The sequence below is a fragment of the Oenanthe melanoleuca genome, chromosome 3 (assembly GCF_029582105.1).
Source record: "Oenanthe melanoleuca isolate GR-GAL-2019-014 chromosome 3, OMel1.0, whole genome shotgun sequence".
NCBI lineage: Eukaryota > Metazoa > Chordata > Aves > Passeriformes > Muscicapidae > Oenanthe > Oenanthe melanoleuca.
In genome coordinates this window covers 92,342,946-92,358,432 of record NC_079336.1, presented here as the reverse complement: position 1 = coordinate 92,358,432, position 15,487 = coordinate 92,342,946, and the positions used below count along the sequence as shown (strand labels likewise).

The following is a 15,487-nucleotide window of genomic DNA, read 5'->3' as shown; positions in this document are numbered from 1 at the left end:
AAAAAAAAAGAGAAGAGTTCATTCCCTCCCTGTCAGTGAGTGCTCTAAGCAGACTGAATTTCCATAACCATTCTAGTGAGCGTGCATTTGCCAGAGCTCTGAGGAAGAGCTGGTGTGGCAGGGCAGTGTGTTTGGCTGGGCAGCCCTGCTCTGGAGGCTGGCAGGGTGCTCTGTCTCCTTAAGTGCTGCCTTGGAAGCAGCCCACGCTGGGCTGTTTCTCAGGGCTGCTCTGCCCTTCCTTGCAGTGGAGGAGATTGAACAGATGAACAGCCTGTTCCAGCAGAAGCAGCGCGAGCTGGTGCTGGCCGTGTCCAAAGTGGAGGAGCTCACCAGGCAGCTGGAGATGCTGAAGAACGGCAGGATTGATGGCTACCATGACAACCAGTCTGCTGTAGCTGAGCTGGACCGCCTCTACAAGGAGCTGCAGGTAAAGGGAGGCCAGCCTGTGACCCTCAGCTCTTCTGGGCTGAAAGTTGGTTGGGGTGTTTCTCACTTGGTTGGGCACTGTTCCTGCCAGCGCTGTGTGGCAGCCTGCATGCTGAGGATGGAGGATTAGTTGTGCTGGGTTCAAGGTAAAGAAAGGAAGGAGCACACACTGTCTGTACCTTTCCTTTCTGCAGGATTTGGAGACTAACCAAAGTTTTCTCTGGAGGGAAAACATGACTTGACTTTTTAGAAGGCTTTTCTCTTTCTAACGGTTTCCTGTTCTTGATCCTGCAAGTGAATTTGTTTTTTATTTTGGTTGTTTTCCCCTCCTCCCCCACTGCTTTGTGAATTTATTCAGTTGAGGAACAAACTGAACCAGGAGCAGAATGCCAAGCTGCAGCAACAGAGGGAGTGTTTGAACAAGCGCAACTTGGAGGTGGCAGTCATGGACAAGCGTGTTAATGAGCTGCGCGAGCGGCTCTGGAAGAAAAAGGCAGCTCTGCAGCAGAAAGAGAATGTACCAGTAAGTGTGGGCTAGTTAATAACTAAAGCATTAATTCTTGTCTGTACAGCCTGAAGGAAAAACTTGCTTGGGGGGGAAGGCTGTTGAGATGCTAGACTTGTTGTCTTTCTCCATATGTAGGGGAAGTCTTGTATTATTAAAGTCCTTTCATGGTACGTTAGTGTTAACCTACTTACTCTTTACAGACAAAAAGTCTTATGCTGTCATGCAATTTTATTTCAGATTTTTTTTTGCTATTACTACCTCAGCTTTATCATTCTCAGAGCTTTTTCAAAAATGCATGAGTATCATTTTCTACTTGTTTTATCCTTTTTGACTTCTGTTTCAAACTCTATGAATGGATAATGCAAAATAAAATTCTTTAAATTTTCTCCTTTTTTGTTTTTTTTTTTTTTTTTTCTTTTTCCCCAAGGTTTCTTCAGATGGGAATTTACCACAGCCAGTGGCTTCTGCTCCCAGTCGAGTGGCAGCAGTAGGTCCTTATATCCAGTCCTCTACTATGCCACGTATTGCTTCCAGACCTGAGCTTTTGGTGAAGCCAGCATTTTCAGATGGGACACAAGCTTTGCAGGTACCTGATGGGCCACTGAAAACACAAACGCTGCCCAATATGAGAGCTGGGAACAGTTCACAAATTAAAACTCCTGCAGGTAATAGCTTACAATTAATATTTCTTGTCCAGACATGTTTAATTTTCTTACTTAATAGCTCTGTTTTGATGTTTTGTTTGTTTTTTTTAACAAAGCATTATTTGAGATGTTAGTCTTGCTACTTGCAGTTTTTCCTGCACCAGTGAATATATTTTATAAGCACTGAGGTTCTATGATTCTGTGTTAAATATGAAGTAAATCTATTAGTGAGCACTTCAAGTTGTTACACAGTGTGGACTATAGGAGGATTTTTCTATAAAGTAATTATTTATTTTAAAATTCTTCTAAAAACTATTCAGCAGTGTGTTTGAGTTTCTAGAGGCTATACCTGGTGCCTGGATTTAAAAATGGCAATGCCAAGTTTACTAGTTGTGTATTTTGGAAATGACACATGTAAAGGATTAACCAAGATGACAAATTTTACAAGGGAGGCAGTTGCATGTAGCACAGAAATAGCAGTAAAGTTACTGACTAGATGATGAGTGAGGATTGGCCTCTCCTACTTGGAGAGTTAGAGATTTGTTGGCTTCTCTCTCTGGCTTTCTCCTATGAGGAAGAGAAGTCTAAAGAAACTTTTAAAGAGTTGCAAATATTTCTTCTGTGCTGTCCTGGGAGAAGACTCTTTTTAGCTGGGAGAGAAGAGAAACACTGATCTTCCCAAAAGCAAGAAATGGAAACTGAGAATAGTTCTGTTTATTTTCTATCTCCCTTCCTCCATCTCAGATTCTGGCAGATACTAAAGTAACCATTGCACAAAAAGCAGTTCCAAGTGTCTCTTGCCTTACTGGAGAATGGAGGATTGTTTCTTTTTATTTGGTTTGCAGATCCTAAAACTACTGGAGTGGAATTTAAGCTCTAGACCACACAAAATTTGAATTTTTGCTAGAGGAATGTATGGTGGTTAGCTGTTTGAACTAAAATACCACTTTTTATTTTTTAGCATTTGGACAAAAGGACTGCTTTCCTAGAGAGCTTTTGGTACTTTGTCAGAATGAAACTTTCTGCTGCTGCTGATTATTACTGTTTGAATTTAACATTACTTAGGTTATTTAGAATTTTAGTAGAAATAATTTGGTGAAATACTTAATAGGAGATTGCAAGCATTATCTCAGTGGTTTTTGCAGATCTGAGTGTCTCCTCCAGTGAATGTAAAGATCAGCTTTAATGCAGATCCTATATGCACATTAAACACACATATGAATTTTCTCCTGTTTTGAATATCCCTGGCAGTATATTCCCAGTCTGTGCTTTAAAGCCTCATGTTTTTCTTTGCACTATGTATACTTTTTATACTTAAAATTATGGTATCACTATTAACTTAGTACAGGTACTCAAGGCAAGTGTCCTACTAACTGGAAATAAGCCAATATAGATAAGTTTTTTTTGAATGCTTTAAGTGCAGGTGTGTGCTATGACAAAGAGGTTTGCTGCTGCTTTTAGTAGCTGTTCTTGAACTTCATTTACATTCTCTTTAAAACAAACAAATTAAAAACTCTAATGATAGGTTTTGTAACAGTTAACCTCTATGTGATACTTTTACATTGGCTAGACCTGATTCTTACAGGAAAAAAACTATTTGTAATAAGTAATAAAAACTACTATTTTAGCTTAATTTGTTCCACTTATTCTCTCCTAGGTTCTGTGGTCCCCAATGCTAAACCTTCCTCATCTGCCTCTGACTGGAGTAGTTCAAATACAGACAACCATATTAATCAAGGATCAGCTTTGACTTCAGGAAAAGGAATTGTGACAAGTGAAGGACAAGGTATGTTCTTGTGTACTTGGCTAATCTTAACATTTGGAGAATCTAGTTGATGATAGTTCTTTTCTAAATGTGCCAGTAAGTTATTGAGAATTCATTTGAAGGCACAAAAAAAAAAATCAAAAAAAAAATCAAATGAACATTGTCATTGCTTTGCTATGGTGTTGAAGGGCTTTTAAAAAGAAAGAAACCAAACCCACAGTTCACTTCAGGTGGTAAAGTAGATCCTAGTTCGTTCTTACATGCCACTGTTGAATTTGCATGATACAGCATTTGGCAGGCCCAGGGGTTCTGAGTGCAGGGTTAGGATGGATGCAGAAAGCATCCCCTGCATGCACTGTGGTAAATATTGCACAGAGCAGGGATCTCACCCCTACAATTGTGCCATCCCTTTTGAAAGTTGTCTCCTCTCCCTTCGCCAGCAGCTGAAGGAGAAGCTTTGTTACGAGACAAGGAGAAGAAGGTGCGTCCATTCTCCATGTTTGACTCGGTGGAGCAGTCGGCTGGGCTGGGCACGCTGAGGAAAAACCAGAGCAGCGAGGATCTCCTGCGGGAAGCACAGGTGTGCAGGGAGCTGGGCTGCTTTCCTCTGCCAGGGCTTACCCACAGCTGCTCTAGTGTGGCTGGCAGAAAGCTCTGACAAGAACTGAGCTCAGCTTTTCAAAGAGTGCTTCTGAGGAAAAAAGTCTCTTAGGCTTTTAATGGCAATTGGTAACCCCAGATTAGTCTCTACAGTCAGTGTGGTGAGAATCTATGGCTGTATTACTTGTATGAGTGTGTATTTTTTCCTCTGAAGGTACCAAGAGGCATTTATGTTTGGTTTTTCTTCAAAATCATCTGCATACTTGTTTCACTCCTTAGTGCAACAGCGTCTTTCAGATGTTTGATAGCAGCAAAATTTCTCACCTAAATTTTGGCAAGAGGGCAGTTTGATCAGGTAGGGATGAACTAACCTACAGGTGGGTTTGACAAGTGCTTTGTTGGAGAGCAACCTCTTGCCAGCTGAGTGTCTGATATCTCAAGAGAAATTACTGTGTCCTGCCGTTGCTCCTTGTCCTGGTTTGGAGGACAGGCATCTACCAATAAAGTTTCTCTTTGAAATGGAGAATGTAAACCCCCTTCTTGCAAATTATTATTATAATTTTGAAATTAAGGGGCTCTCAGGCAAAGACATGGGAATTAGAAATAACAATTCTTTACTAGGAGAATTAAAATAGAAATGCAGTATTACAAAGAGCAATCCCAAAACACTGACAGAGTCGGAATACAACCTGACACCCCATCAGTCAGTCAGGGTGTTGGCAGCAGTCCCATTAAATGGTGGCTGCATCCTCCTGCAGTGGCAGATGTGGTTCAGCTGAAGCAGTGCTCCTGTAGAAGGTGCAGTTTTCCTCTGAAGGTCCAGGGATGATGTGGAAAGGTCTGGTTTTCCTCTGGAATCCAGTGGAAAGACGGATAAGTTGCTTTTCAAAATCTCAGTTTTTATCTAGGTAGGAAAGGCTTGGCTCCTCCTCCTGGCTGGAGCATCTCCCAGTGGGATGATGTAATTTTATCAGTCAGCACTGGGACTCAATGGGCCAGCAGCAGATGATATCTTCCTGGAGGTAGGATGGGTTGTGGAAAAGATAAAAGATGATTGCCCCAGCTGGTTTGAAGATGGCCCATTAGCAGATGGTATGTGCCATGGAGATAAGGAATCACTGCCCCACCCGGCTTCAACAGACAGTGATAGAATAGACATTTCTGGCCACATCAACTGAACACAGTCCTGTATTAAACATAGCTGTTACAGAAAGAATTTGAGAATAGGCTCAAAATATTTACAAACATCAGTGATGACAAAACGTTTCAAGCAGTATCTTATTGTTTCCAATGATACTGTAGACCTTATTACAGCAGTAGTAGACGTAAGATACTGTGTCATACTTTGAGGCTCTTTGGTCCTTCATAGCAGAACTCCTAAATCAGGTTTTATTGTTTAATCTTAATGAATTTTTTTTTGTCTTTCAGACAACCAATAAAACTGTAACCAAGGTGCCACCGCCTGTCCCCACTAAACCAAAACAGATAAACTTGCCTTACTTTGGTCAAGCCAATCACCTGCAGTCTGCTGATACAAAGCTGGATGGAAACCTGCAGAAGCTGCCTTTGTCTATTGCAGCCATGGGGAACAAGCAGAAACCAGTGGCACAGCAGCCTTCTCAGCAGATACAGCAAAGAATTTCAGTACCTCCTGCAGGTTCCTCCTCTAGCCAGGATCAAATCCTTCCTTCCTCCAAACAGGAGAGCCCCCCAGCAGCAGCTGTGAGACCTTTTACTCCTCAGCCATCCAAAGACTCTTCACTGCCACCATTTCGAAAGCCTCAGACTGTGGCTGCAAGTTCCATTTACAGCATGTACACCCAGCAGCAGACTGCTGGAAAGAACTTCCAGCAGGCAGTGCAGAGTGCTTTGACAAGGACACAGACCAGAGGACCACACTTCCCAAGTGGTGAGCATGTGGCTGTGTCCCTCTCTTCTGTCTGATAAACCTCAGATGTTCTTTCCACCTGGTCTGTGGGTATGAAGCTGTTCTTCAGGGGAATTAAGTGGGTGAGGGCAGCTGTAAGGATTTTAGATGGATCTTCCATGCTCTGTAAGAGTGTTAAGAAGCGTGGAGTGTGTGTCTTGGCTTTGCAAGATAACTGATGGTAGATCTGGTTACCAGATTAGTTCTGTGCAATGTTTTATATTTTGCTTCTTTGCCCTATATAAAGAATGCACAACCTGATTCACTTTTCTTTGTTGCTGTTCTGTTGATCAAATATTCAAACTTGTTTCCCCCCACCCCTCTCTGAACTGCCCCACAGTGTACGGCAAGCCGGTGATGGCGGGAGCGGGGGTGCAGAACCAGCTGCCGCAGACAGAGAACATCTACTCCAACCTGCAGGGCAAAGCAGGCAGGCCAGAGCCCGAGGTGGAAACAGCAGCCTCTGCTCAGGAGAGCCACGAAGCAGAGCGGATCCCCCGTCCCCTGAGCCCCACCAAGCTGCTGCCCTTCCTGTCCAACCCCTACCGCAACCAGAGCGACGCCGACCTGGAGGCGCTGCGCAAGAAGCTCAGCAACGCGCCCCGGCCGCTCAAGAAACGCAGCTCCATCACCGAGCCAGAGGGGCCCAACGGCCCCAACATTCAGAAGCTCCTGTATCAGAGGACCACTCTGGCTGCAATGGAGACTATCTCGGCTCCACTGCATCCCTCCAAGCAGATGGCATCGCCTGCCAGCCCTGAAAGCCCAGTGGAAATCCCAAATCCTTATCTAAGCACAGAATCAGAAAAAGAGACAGCTGTTTCCATGCCAGAACCAGCTATTGCTGAGGAGACAGAAAGCACAGCAGCAGAGCAGAGTGAAGCTGCTCTCCCCCCCATGCCTTTGGACACTGTGCCTGAAGCTGTATCAGACAGTGATGAACTCATGCAGCCCAAACCAGAAGAACCAAACCTAGAAGCTCCCCTGCCACTGGAGGTGTACATGGAAGAATATCCTCCATACCCACCACCTCCCTATCCATCAGGGGAACCAGAGAGTTTGGGAGAGGACTCATTCAATATGAGGCCTCCTGAAGTTACTGGACAGTTTTCCTTGCCTCCTGTAAGTATCAGCTTAGAACTGGGATGCTCTGTCAATGAATCATCTCAAGTGCTGCCATAAACCCTGTGCATTGTGTTGTAGAGCTCAGGCAGATGTGGGAGAACAGTCACACAGTCTGTGGGTACCTGTTCTATTTGTATGATGCTCTTATCTCTAGTCTATATAACAGTAAAGAAAAGTCTCTCATGTCCCTAGAATTAATAACATAATGAAAAGTTTCAAATGGAATACATAAATAGTAAAACTCTACAGAGCTGTAAAAAACATTCCTTATAGAAGTCTGCCTACACCCAGATTTTACTTCCTAAGCAAAGTCAAAGCTGATTTTTTTTTATTCCTTGAGGTACAGATACAGATTTCACAAGCATTTCCCACTATTGCTAATATGACCTGGGGACTAATTTTCTTAATCCCGGATTGCATTTGTTCATTTGAAAATGCCTTGCTTGAAAAATAAGGAGGAACAGACTTCTTTAGTTTTTGCTATAAAAACTCATTTGTAGACATCAGCTCTTTGTACTTCTTCAACTGAATGTTTCCTGAATTTCTTTGAAATCTAACACCAGTCTACTCTCAAGTTGCATCAAAATGGAGTCTCTTGGAGCTAGGAGGAGGCAGCATTTTTACCATTTTATTTTGCAAGTTTGTATCTGTGTGTGATATGAGCCCACTGTTGTAGAACAAAAATGCTTAATGTTTTTGGCTTCTCAAAGGCTTTCTTTAAAAACCTACCAAGAGTAGAGTTTTGATAACAGTTTTGATAACCTGATACATGAAAGTGGTTTTTTCCTCTCACTTCAGTGCAGAGGAGTTAAAAGGTTTAATTATTCTTTTTAACCTTGCAGTTTGTGCATGGGGTAGACACTTTGTGTGTTCATGCTTTAAAGATTTCCTTTTACAAGGAAACTTCAGTGGTAAGATTTCCTGAATTGTGAGAACTCATTTCTGCTTGGTTTTGTAATAATTCTGCAATGATGAGAAGGAGCCAGCCCAGCTTCTTGATTTCATATTTAAATCTGTGGGTTGTTCTGCCAGGCTCACTCTTGAAAAAGCCCCTACTTTTGGTATTACGTACAAATCTACAGGCAGAAGAGTATTTCATGGGAATCTCTACTTACATATCTTATCTCCACATGCCTGCTCTTGCAGAATATGAGTCAGTTCTATTCATCTTTGCCTGGACATCTGTCAGAAATTTACATACCCTTGTGAATAGTCTTATTGCTGCTGCCCAGGCAGCTGGGTGAGCAGTGAGCTAATGGGAGTATGATCCCTAAAGGAATGGGCACAAACTCAGCTATAGAGATACTTGGTTTCCAGTATCAATGGGAGCCTCTAAAGCAGTTCTACACTTGGTTCTATATTTTTCCAAAACCATTTTCCATCACTGTTTGCTCCTGCTAACCTCTGCTGTACTTTAAAAAATGTTAGGAGGTTTACATCAGCACTTAAAGTAGTGTACTTTGTGGAGTGTGCTGCTTGGTTTGTCTTAGCAGCTATGAGAGTTAATGGTAAAATTGTCCAAACAAGAAGAAAGATAAAGGCAGAGATCTTTCATAACTAGCTTAACCTAGTGTATTCATAAAGTGTTTGGGGTTTGGTGAAAAATACTATAAATTTCCCATTAAACACTTTTCTAGTTGATAATTTCTGCTGTCGTTCCCAAATAAGCAGCTTTGCATTCATCATCTTTCCAGGAAAAAAGTGCCTGTAACTCGTGTTACCTTTTCACAGGGGAAGAGGACGAACTTGCGTAAGACTGGCTCCGAGAGGATTGGGCATGGAATGAGAGTGAAATTCAATCCCTTGGCATTGCTGCTGGATTCATCTTTGGAGGGGGAGTTTGACCTTGTGCAGAGAATAATTTATGAGGTAAAAATGCTAATTTGTAAGACAAAGAATTTCAAAATGAAATGGGAAAGTCAAAGCTTTTCTGGACTACTGCAGAACCTAGATCTCTTCTTGAGGAGATAAATCCTAACAGGTTCTAAGTGATCATACTTGGAGGCTGATTTTAAGTGTGTTAAGTCCCCAGTGGATTTTTAGCATCAAGGCTATAAATTTGCAGGACACCCTTTTCTCATTTTTTATGTAGTGTTTCATTCCCTGTCTGGTATGTTATCAGATAGTTTGATATACAAAATCTGTGTGAACTTTGCTCACAGTTAAATAGACATATATCAGAAATTTGTTAAAAGTATTTTTAGTAAGTTACCAAGATCTTGTTTTTCTGAACCACACTGTTAAAGGGAGACTGCAATCTTAAATATGAGTTGTGGTGCTAAAAAATTGGTAGTGGTTGTATTCTTCCTGCTCCTGTCCTTTCTAGAAATACATCACAAATTCATATTTCAGAATAAGGCAACTGATTCTTGTATGAGAAGAGGTGTTTATTCCAGAGTTTCACCTGAGTGTGGTTGGTTCCTTTCTGGCTGGGCAGGTGGAAGATCCCAGCATGCCCAATGATGAAGGAATCACTGCTCTGCACAATGCTGTGTGTGCTGGGCACACGGAAATCGTCAAGTTCCTGGTGCAGTTTGGGGTGAACGTGAACGCTGCAGACAGTGATGGATGGTAAGGGTTTCACTAAGTGGCTCCTTAGGGATGCTCTCCACAAGAGTCAGGATGTGGGAGCTGCTGCAGGTGCCTCCGAATGTCCCTTCTTTTGCTCCTGTGGAGCTGGCATTGAGTTTTCTTTTCCAAAACAGAGCATCAGCTGTTCTCTGTGGGACTGTGCAGATGGGAAAATAGGGAAATTATAGCAATATTCCCTGTATGAAAAAAAAGTTGTAGGGGTGGACACAGGTGTCAGGAAATTGCTGTGTTTCTTTGAGATATTGAGGACAGCTTATAATGAGCTGAAATTCCCAATATCTTCTGTGAGATAACCTATAATTATGTGTGCTCTGGGCAGCATCTAGTCCTGCAAACTCTCCCCAGTTCTTTGTCCAATTGTCAGCCAACTTGAAAGCAAAACAAAGTGGAAAACTGCAACCTTCAAACAAGGCTTGCAGATGATAATGTGTTACAAATCCTTTTTACAAATAACTAGGGAGATTATTTATGAAAGGCTGGTGCAGGGGGTAATGATTTTACTATTGTTTCTGCCTGTGACAGAAGTGTGTGAGGCCTAAAACTGAATAAAGATGGTTGTGCTCCCTCAGCCTGAGGGGTTATCACTATTACAATCACTTGTCACAACGTCAAATCTTGAGCTAATTATCTAGATTGTAAGAGGCACGATGTCAGATTTCTAAGTGGGTTTTGAATACTGATTAAGGCACTGAAAATCAAAAAAATTAATGAATGTTCCTAAAATGTTAATAAATTATAGGAAGATAGAATAACTGGTGATCTGTATGGGAACTTAGCTTCAGGGCTCAAGCAGCTCCTGTTACCTGTGGAAAGCAGCTGCTCTTGCCATGCTGGGTTAGGTGCTGTGCTGGGGAGCCCTGAGCAGGGCAGGGCTGATTGCTGAGGTGCTGCAGGCACAGATGCCATGAGCAGTGTCAGGGAAGTGCCATCCTTTTGCCCTTGCCTTGCAGGACCCCTCTGCACTGTGCAGCATCCTGCAACAACGTGCAGGTGTGCAAGTTCCTGGTGGAGTCGGGGGCGGCTGTGTTTGCCATGACCTACAGTGACATGCAGACGGCTGCGGACAAGTGCGAGGAGATGGAGGAGGGCTACACCCAGTGCTCCCAGTTCTTGTACGGTGAGTGAGCGTCATCCCTGAGCCCTGCAGCACCTCTCAGCTCATCTCTGTATGAGGAGGGGTCAGGTGCACACTCAGGTTGGGTGCCACAGCTTCCTCTTGCAAAGAGAGAAGTTTCCGCCAGCTTCCTGTCATGGAATGAGTTCCATCGAAATTAACTTTGGAATATTCACCCTGTGGAGGAGATCTGAGTAACAAAAGGTTTCCCTACTTTAAAAGCTTGAGTGAAGCATTGACAGATACACTAATTAGGTGAATCTTGCCACGTAAGAACTTTTTACATTATGTCTGTAGGCAGTTTGTAGCTGTTAGCTGGTGTCTTGAAATGAGTATTTCCTAATGTGCACCTGAGAACCAGAAAAGCTATTGCCAAGTTCTTGCCTTGATGCATGTCAGTAAGCACTGAATTTGACTTTACCTCCCTGACTTTTTTCTTCACTGGCATTTAAAAAGAAATCCCATATTAAATTTAGATTGTATTCAAATAGTAGGGCTACAGAGATACTATCTTTGAATGGAGAAAACTAATTCCCCCTAGGGTGTGATGAGTATTAGTCAATGAGGTTTTACATTACTTTACTGTATGTTTTGTTTGTAATGAGGTTTTAAATTACTTTTCTCTGTTTTGTATGTAGCTCATGTCCCCTAGGCACCTACCATCTGGTGTGTCATCTCTCTGCAAGAGGTTAGAGTAACAGCAACATAACACAGCAGAAAAAGCTGTAAAACTGCCTTTCTGCTTTTGGTGAGAGCTGAGTTTCTCTAAGCTGCTCAGCCAGCAGATTTCAAAAGTGTCTGTCCAGCTGTCCTCACTAAGCTTGAAAACTGTGTCTTTGGTGCCAAATATATAGTTTTCTCTATAAAGGGAGGAAGCCTTTTTAACTGGCATCAAAATTTGTAGGCTAAGTGGAATTCCATTTGGTTTTGTATCCAGACTCTGAGGGAGGTCCTCAACACCAAAGACCTAAGGAAGATTTTAGGACTAGATAAAAAAATAATACTTGTCTAATATTTTGAACTGGTTTTAACTCAGATATTAATTAAGAGATGCTGTATTTGTGTTGAACAGCTCTTGAGGGATTTCTATCAGGAATTTGTCCAATTCTTAAATTCAGGTAAACTGCCCACGAGATCCTGTGGAAAGGAGGTCCATGATCTCATTATATACAGCATGAAGAAACAGATTCTTTTTGTTGGGGTTTTTCATGACCTGCCATCTGGTGATTTCACTTGATACTGTTTTTTGTTGAGTTTGGGATCCTTTTGTGTTATGAGTTACTTTTTGATGGGACCTGAAAGGCTTTGGCCAATTGCCAGTTTTTCCAGATATTTTCTGTGGTTTCAATCTCTTGATGTATTGGCTGTTCAGCTATCAAAGTTCCATATTGTTCCATCAGAAATTAATCCTATTGCTAAGACTGGTTTGATTGCCTGTAGTTACTGTAAGAAATTATTCCCTGCCTAAAACTGCTTCTGTAAAAGAAGTTTGGGAGTGTGTATTTGTTTTCAGAACTGCACTAAAACCTGGTCATCTAAACTCATTATTAAGCTAATAATTTCTGGTGTAATTCATTGGTTCACCTAATATTTTTTTGTTGCAAATGATGTCCAATATCATGTAAGAGGAACAGGTAGGTTTAAATAAAACCAGTCATCCTTTAGCAGTCATTTAATGACAGGTCTGATGCTGTGTAAGTAGGGAAATTTTTCATTTTCTTAAATATAATGCCTCTGCTGGCTCTGTTTGCCCCACTACCTTGGTGTGACTGTTAACATCCCTTTAGGACACCACATGCATTGTGTGATTCTTCTTTGTCTGCTTTGGTGCTCATCTTCCCTTCCATGTGGGTGCAGAGCACAGCTTTGGCCAAACCTCTAATTATACCAAATGCAAAGCAAGGGAAGAGTTTATTTGAGCAGAGCTTATCATGCACTGGAAGTAATTTCATGTTATGTGCTGAGTTGGTGTGCAGAAGTAAAGAACTTGATTTGAGCAGATGCTTCCTTTAGCAGATGTAGGTGGTAATAGGTATGTGATGAAAAGGGAAAGGACAAGTTTTGTGATACAGTGTGCAGTGTACTCTCTGCTCCTGGAAAATACCAAAACCAAACCCAAAACAGGAAAATTCAGTATTTTAAAATAAGTGCCTAAGAACTGGTGTACAAACTAAGATACCTTTTCCAGTTTTCTGCTTAGAGGCTAAGGAATGTGTACAGAAAGAAAAGTATCATCTCTGGCTGCAGCTGTAAAATGAGCAAGGGTGTATGTGTGTACTCCAAAACACCTTGGTCCAGAAATAATTTAACAGAGTTGTGTTTCTGAAGGCAGTGTTTAAAACAAGAAAAAAAAAACCTGTTAAAAATTAAAAGCTGAGATAACCAAAAGCAGATGCAGAGTAGCAGGCAAATCTCTCAGGTAAGGTCTGAGATGCAACTTGCTTTAAAATTCTGGAATAAAATGACTCAGGTGGCAAATGACACCACGTATATCAAAATGACAATGGTGGTCAATCCAAGCAGGTATTGCTATCTCCCTGTGACAGAAAGAGATTGCTATTGCACTAAGAATACAGAAAGTGTTTCTTGCTCATCACTTAGAAAGCATGAGCACAAAAATACAACCAGTTATCAATCAGTGCTGCTCTCCCCGTTTGCCTTGTATTTTTTTAACATGTTTAAGGAAGGAACCTGTCTGCTCTAAGTAACTTCACAAAGCCACTTCTTCCAGGGCCAGCTCTGAGTAGGCAGTAAGGTGCCAAGAAGGTAGGAATTTGGGGGTTTTGTTCTGGACTGTAAGAATAAAGGAGTCTTCCTTCGCGTTGTCCTTTTTATTTATCTATTTTTGGTTGAGCTGCTGTGTGTTTTCAATGTTGCAGGAGTGCAGGAGAAGATGGGCATCATGAACAAAGGAGTGATTTATGGCCTGTGGGATTATGAGGCTCAGAATGACGACGAGCTGTCCATGAAGGAAGGGGACTGCATGACAATCCTGCGCCGGGAGGACGAGGAGGAGATCGAGTGGTGGTGGGCACGGCTCAACGACAAGGAGGGCTACGTGCCCCGAAACCTGCTGGGGGTGAGTCAGCCCTGCCTGCTTCCAGAGCCAAAAACCCCTGCCCAGGGTGTGGAGTGTGACAGCATTGCATTCTCATTGCATTAAGGTGCAGCTTTAAGAGTTGACATTCTCCATCTTTATTTAGGGAGTTGAATATCTTGGCAGAGTGGGTTAACACCCTCTGTTTAAGGCACTTAACACAGATTAGTGGATGCACCAAAGAACAACATGTATCACCACATTGCTATACAGATCAGGCCCTAATACCAAGCTTATCCCAGCATCTTAGAGAAAAAGACCCCTTTTATTCAAATATGATGTGTGAATAAGATTTTTCTTGAGCATCTTCTCAGGCACATGGGGTGATTTTGAGGCTGTCTTGTGTAGGGCCAGGGATTGGACTCAGTGATTCCTTAGGGAGTTCCTTCCAACTCAGGATATTCTATGATTGTTTAGAACAAAATTAGTTTTCCCTGTTTCAAAAAAGTGATGTATTGGCACAAAAGGCCTTCAGAATTGAAACTTGCACGAAGAGTGAGTTCTGAGTTCCCTGTGTACACAGGGCACCTTTAGATCCAAGAGATAAGCACTGCAAAAATCTAGGTTATCTTTAGTGTTGGAAAACTGATTACATTACTCAGTAAAGGCAGATCTTTGTTTTCTCCTATGCTTTTGAAGTAACATTTAACCATGTGTCTGAGGCCTTACATGAATGGCCTCTCCTCTCATCACCTTTTGTATTGCCTTTTGTTAAAAACAGCTGTGTACAAATAAGATGTTTTCAGTTATGCCCCTGTATTTCTCCTCATGGTTGAGTTGCTAGAAAATGATGGCAGATGGATGCATATGTGAAAATTCCATTAAGCTTTTTTTCTTCAATTCTAGTTGCCCTGGTGCTGGAGATAAGAGGTTCTTCAAGATTAACCACTCTGAATTTTAGCTGATTGATGTATGATGCTTGAAAGAGGCTGAACCTCCTTCCTCATGCAGATAATCCTTACTCTTAAACTAGTTGGATTTTGCAGTGTGATTCTATCTAATGCAAAATCAGTTTTTATGTCTGTATCATTTCCAGATCAGGCCCACACACCACTTACTGTAAAATCCTCTCTAACATAGTACTCCTGCTCAGTATTTTCCTTTCCAAAGTAAATATTTCTAAATGGAGAGCAGCCATCAGCCCTGCACAGTAAGCTTAGAATGGCAGCTTTTTGATTTTTGCTTGTCCCAGGGTGAATTGTGCATGTAGTGCTTGTGCTTTGAGCCTGAGCACAGGTGTGTAAGAGCACAAGGAACACTTGTGCTTCTAAAAAAACCAAAACACAAGGCAGCACAGCTTGAACTGGGGATCAAAACTTACCCTTGTAAGCACAACACAATCCCAATAGAATCTTTGGGGAAAACTACACAGTATTTATTAACTATACACTCCTGTCTGTGTCTGTTCAGTTGTTCTGGTGCTGCCACTGAAATATCCTGTGGTGATTCTCCAGAGCAATTGCTGGCCTCTTAATATGGCAGCTGAATTCTAGTCTGTGATGTTCACCAAAGAGGAAAACATTTGGTAGATTAAGTATTCTTATTTTTATCATAGTTGCTTTATCCCTTTGCAGTCAGGTGTACTGAGTAAAACCAAGGATTAAATTACCTGTATCAGTGCTCTGCCCTTCTTAGTGACTCCCTAGCTCCCTAAGCTAGTAAGATAATACTGTCAAAAGGAGTCTTTTG

At 41.9% G+C, this 15,487-nt stretch overlaps 1 protein-coding gene across 4 annotated transcripts in view; it reads left to right on the top strand.

The window, feature by feature from the left end:
• TP53BP2 (tumor protein p53 binding protein 2) overlaps window positions 1–15,487 on the top strand; it is a 56,080-nt gene that overhangs the window by 39,383 nt on the left and 1,210 nt on the right. For 3 of the 4 annotated variants that reach the window (XM_056486802.1, XM_056486799.1, XM_056486801.1), the window contains exons 7-17: window positions 246–427; window positions 785–949; window positions 1,362–1,599; window positions 3,236–3,364; window positions 3,784–3,923; window positions 5,372–5,852; window positions 6,211–6,992; window positions 8,727–8,864; window positions 9,433–9,566; window positions 10,538–10,704; window positions 13,581–13,780. In XM_056486802.1, coding sequence (XP_056342777.1) covers window positions 246–427; window positions 785–949; window positions 1,362–1,599; window positions 3,236–3,364; window positions 3,784–3,923; window positions 5,372–5,852; window positions 6,211–6,992; window positions 8,727–8,864; window positions 9,433–9,566; window positions 10,538–10,704; window positions 13,581–13,780 — 2,756 coding nt within the window. The remainder of the gene's footprint in view (window positions 1–245; window positions 428–784; window positions 950–1,361; window positions 1,600–3,235; window positions 3,365–3,783; window positions 3,924–5,371; window positions 5,853–6,210; window positions 6,993–8,726; window positions 8,865–9,432; window positions 9,567–10,537; window positions 10,705–13,580; window positions 13,781–15,487) is intronic. The other variant, XM_056486800.1, reaches the window with a different exon arrangement.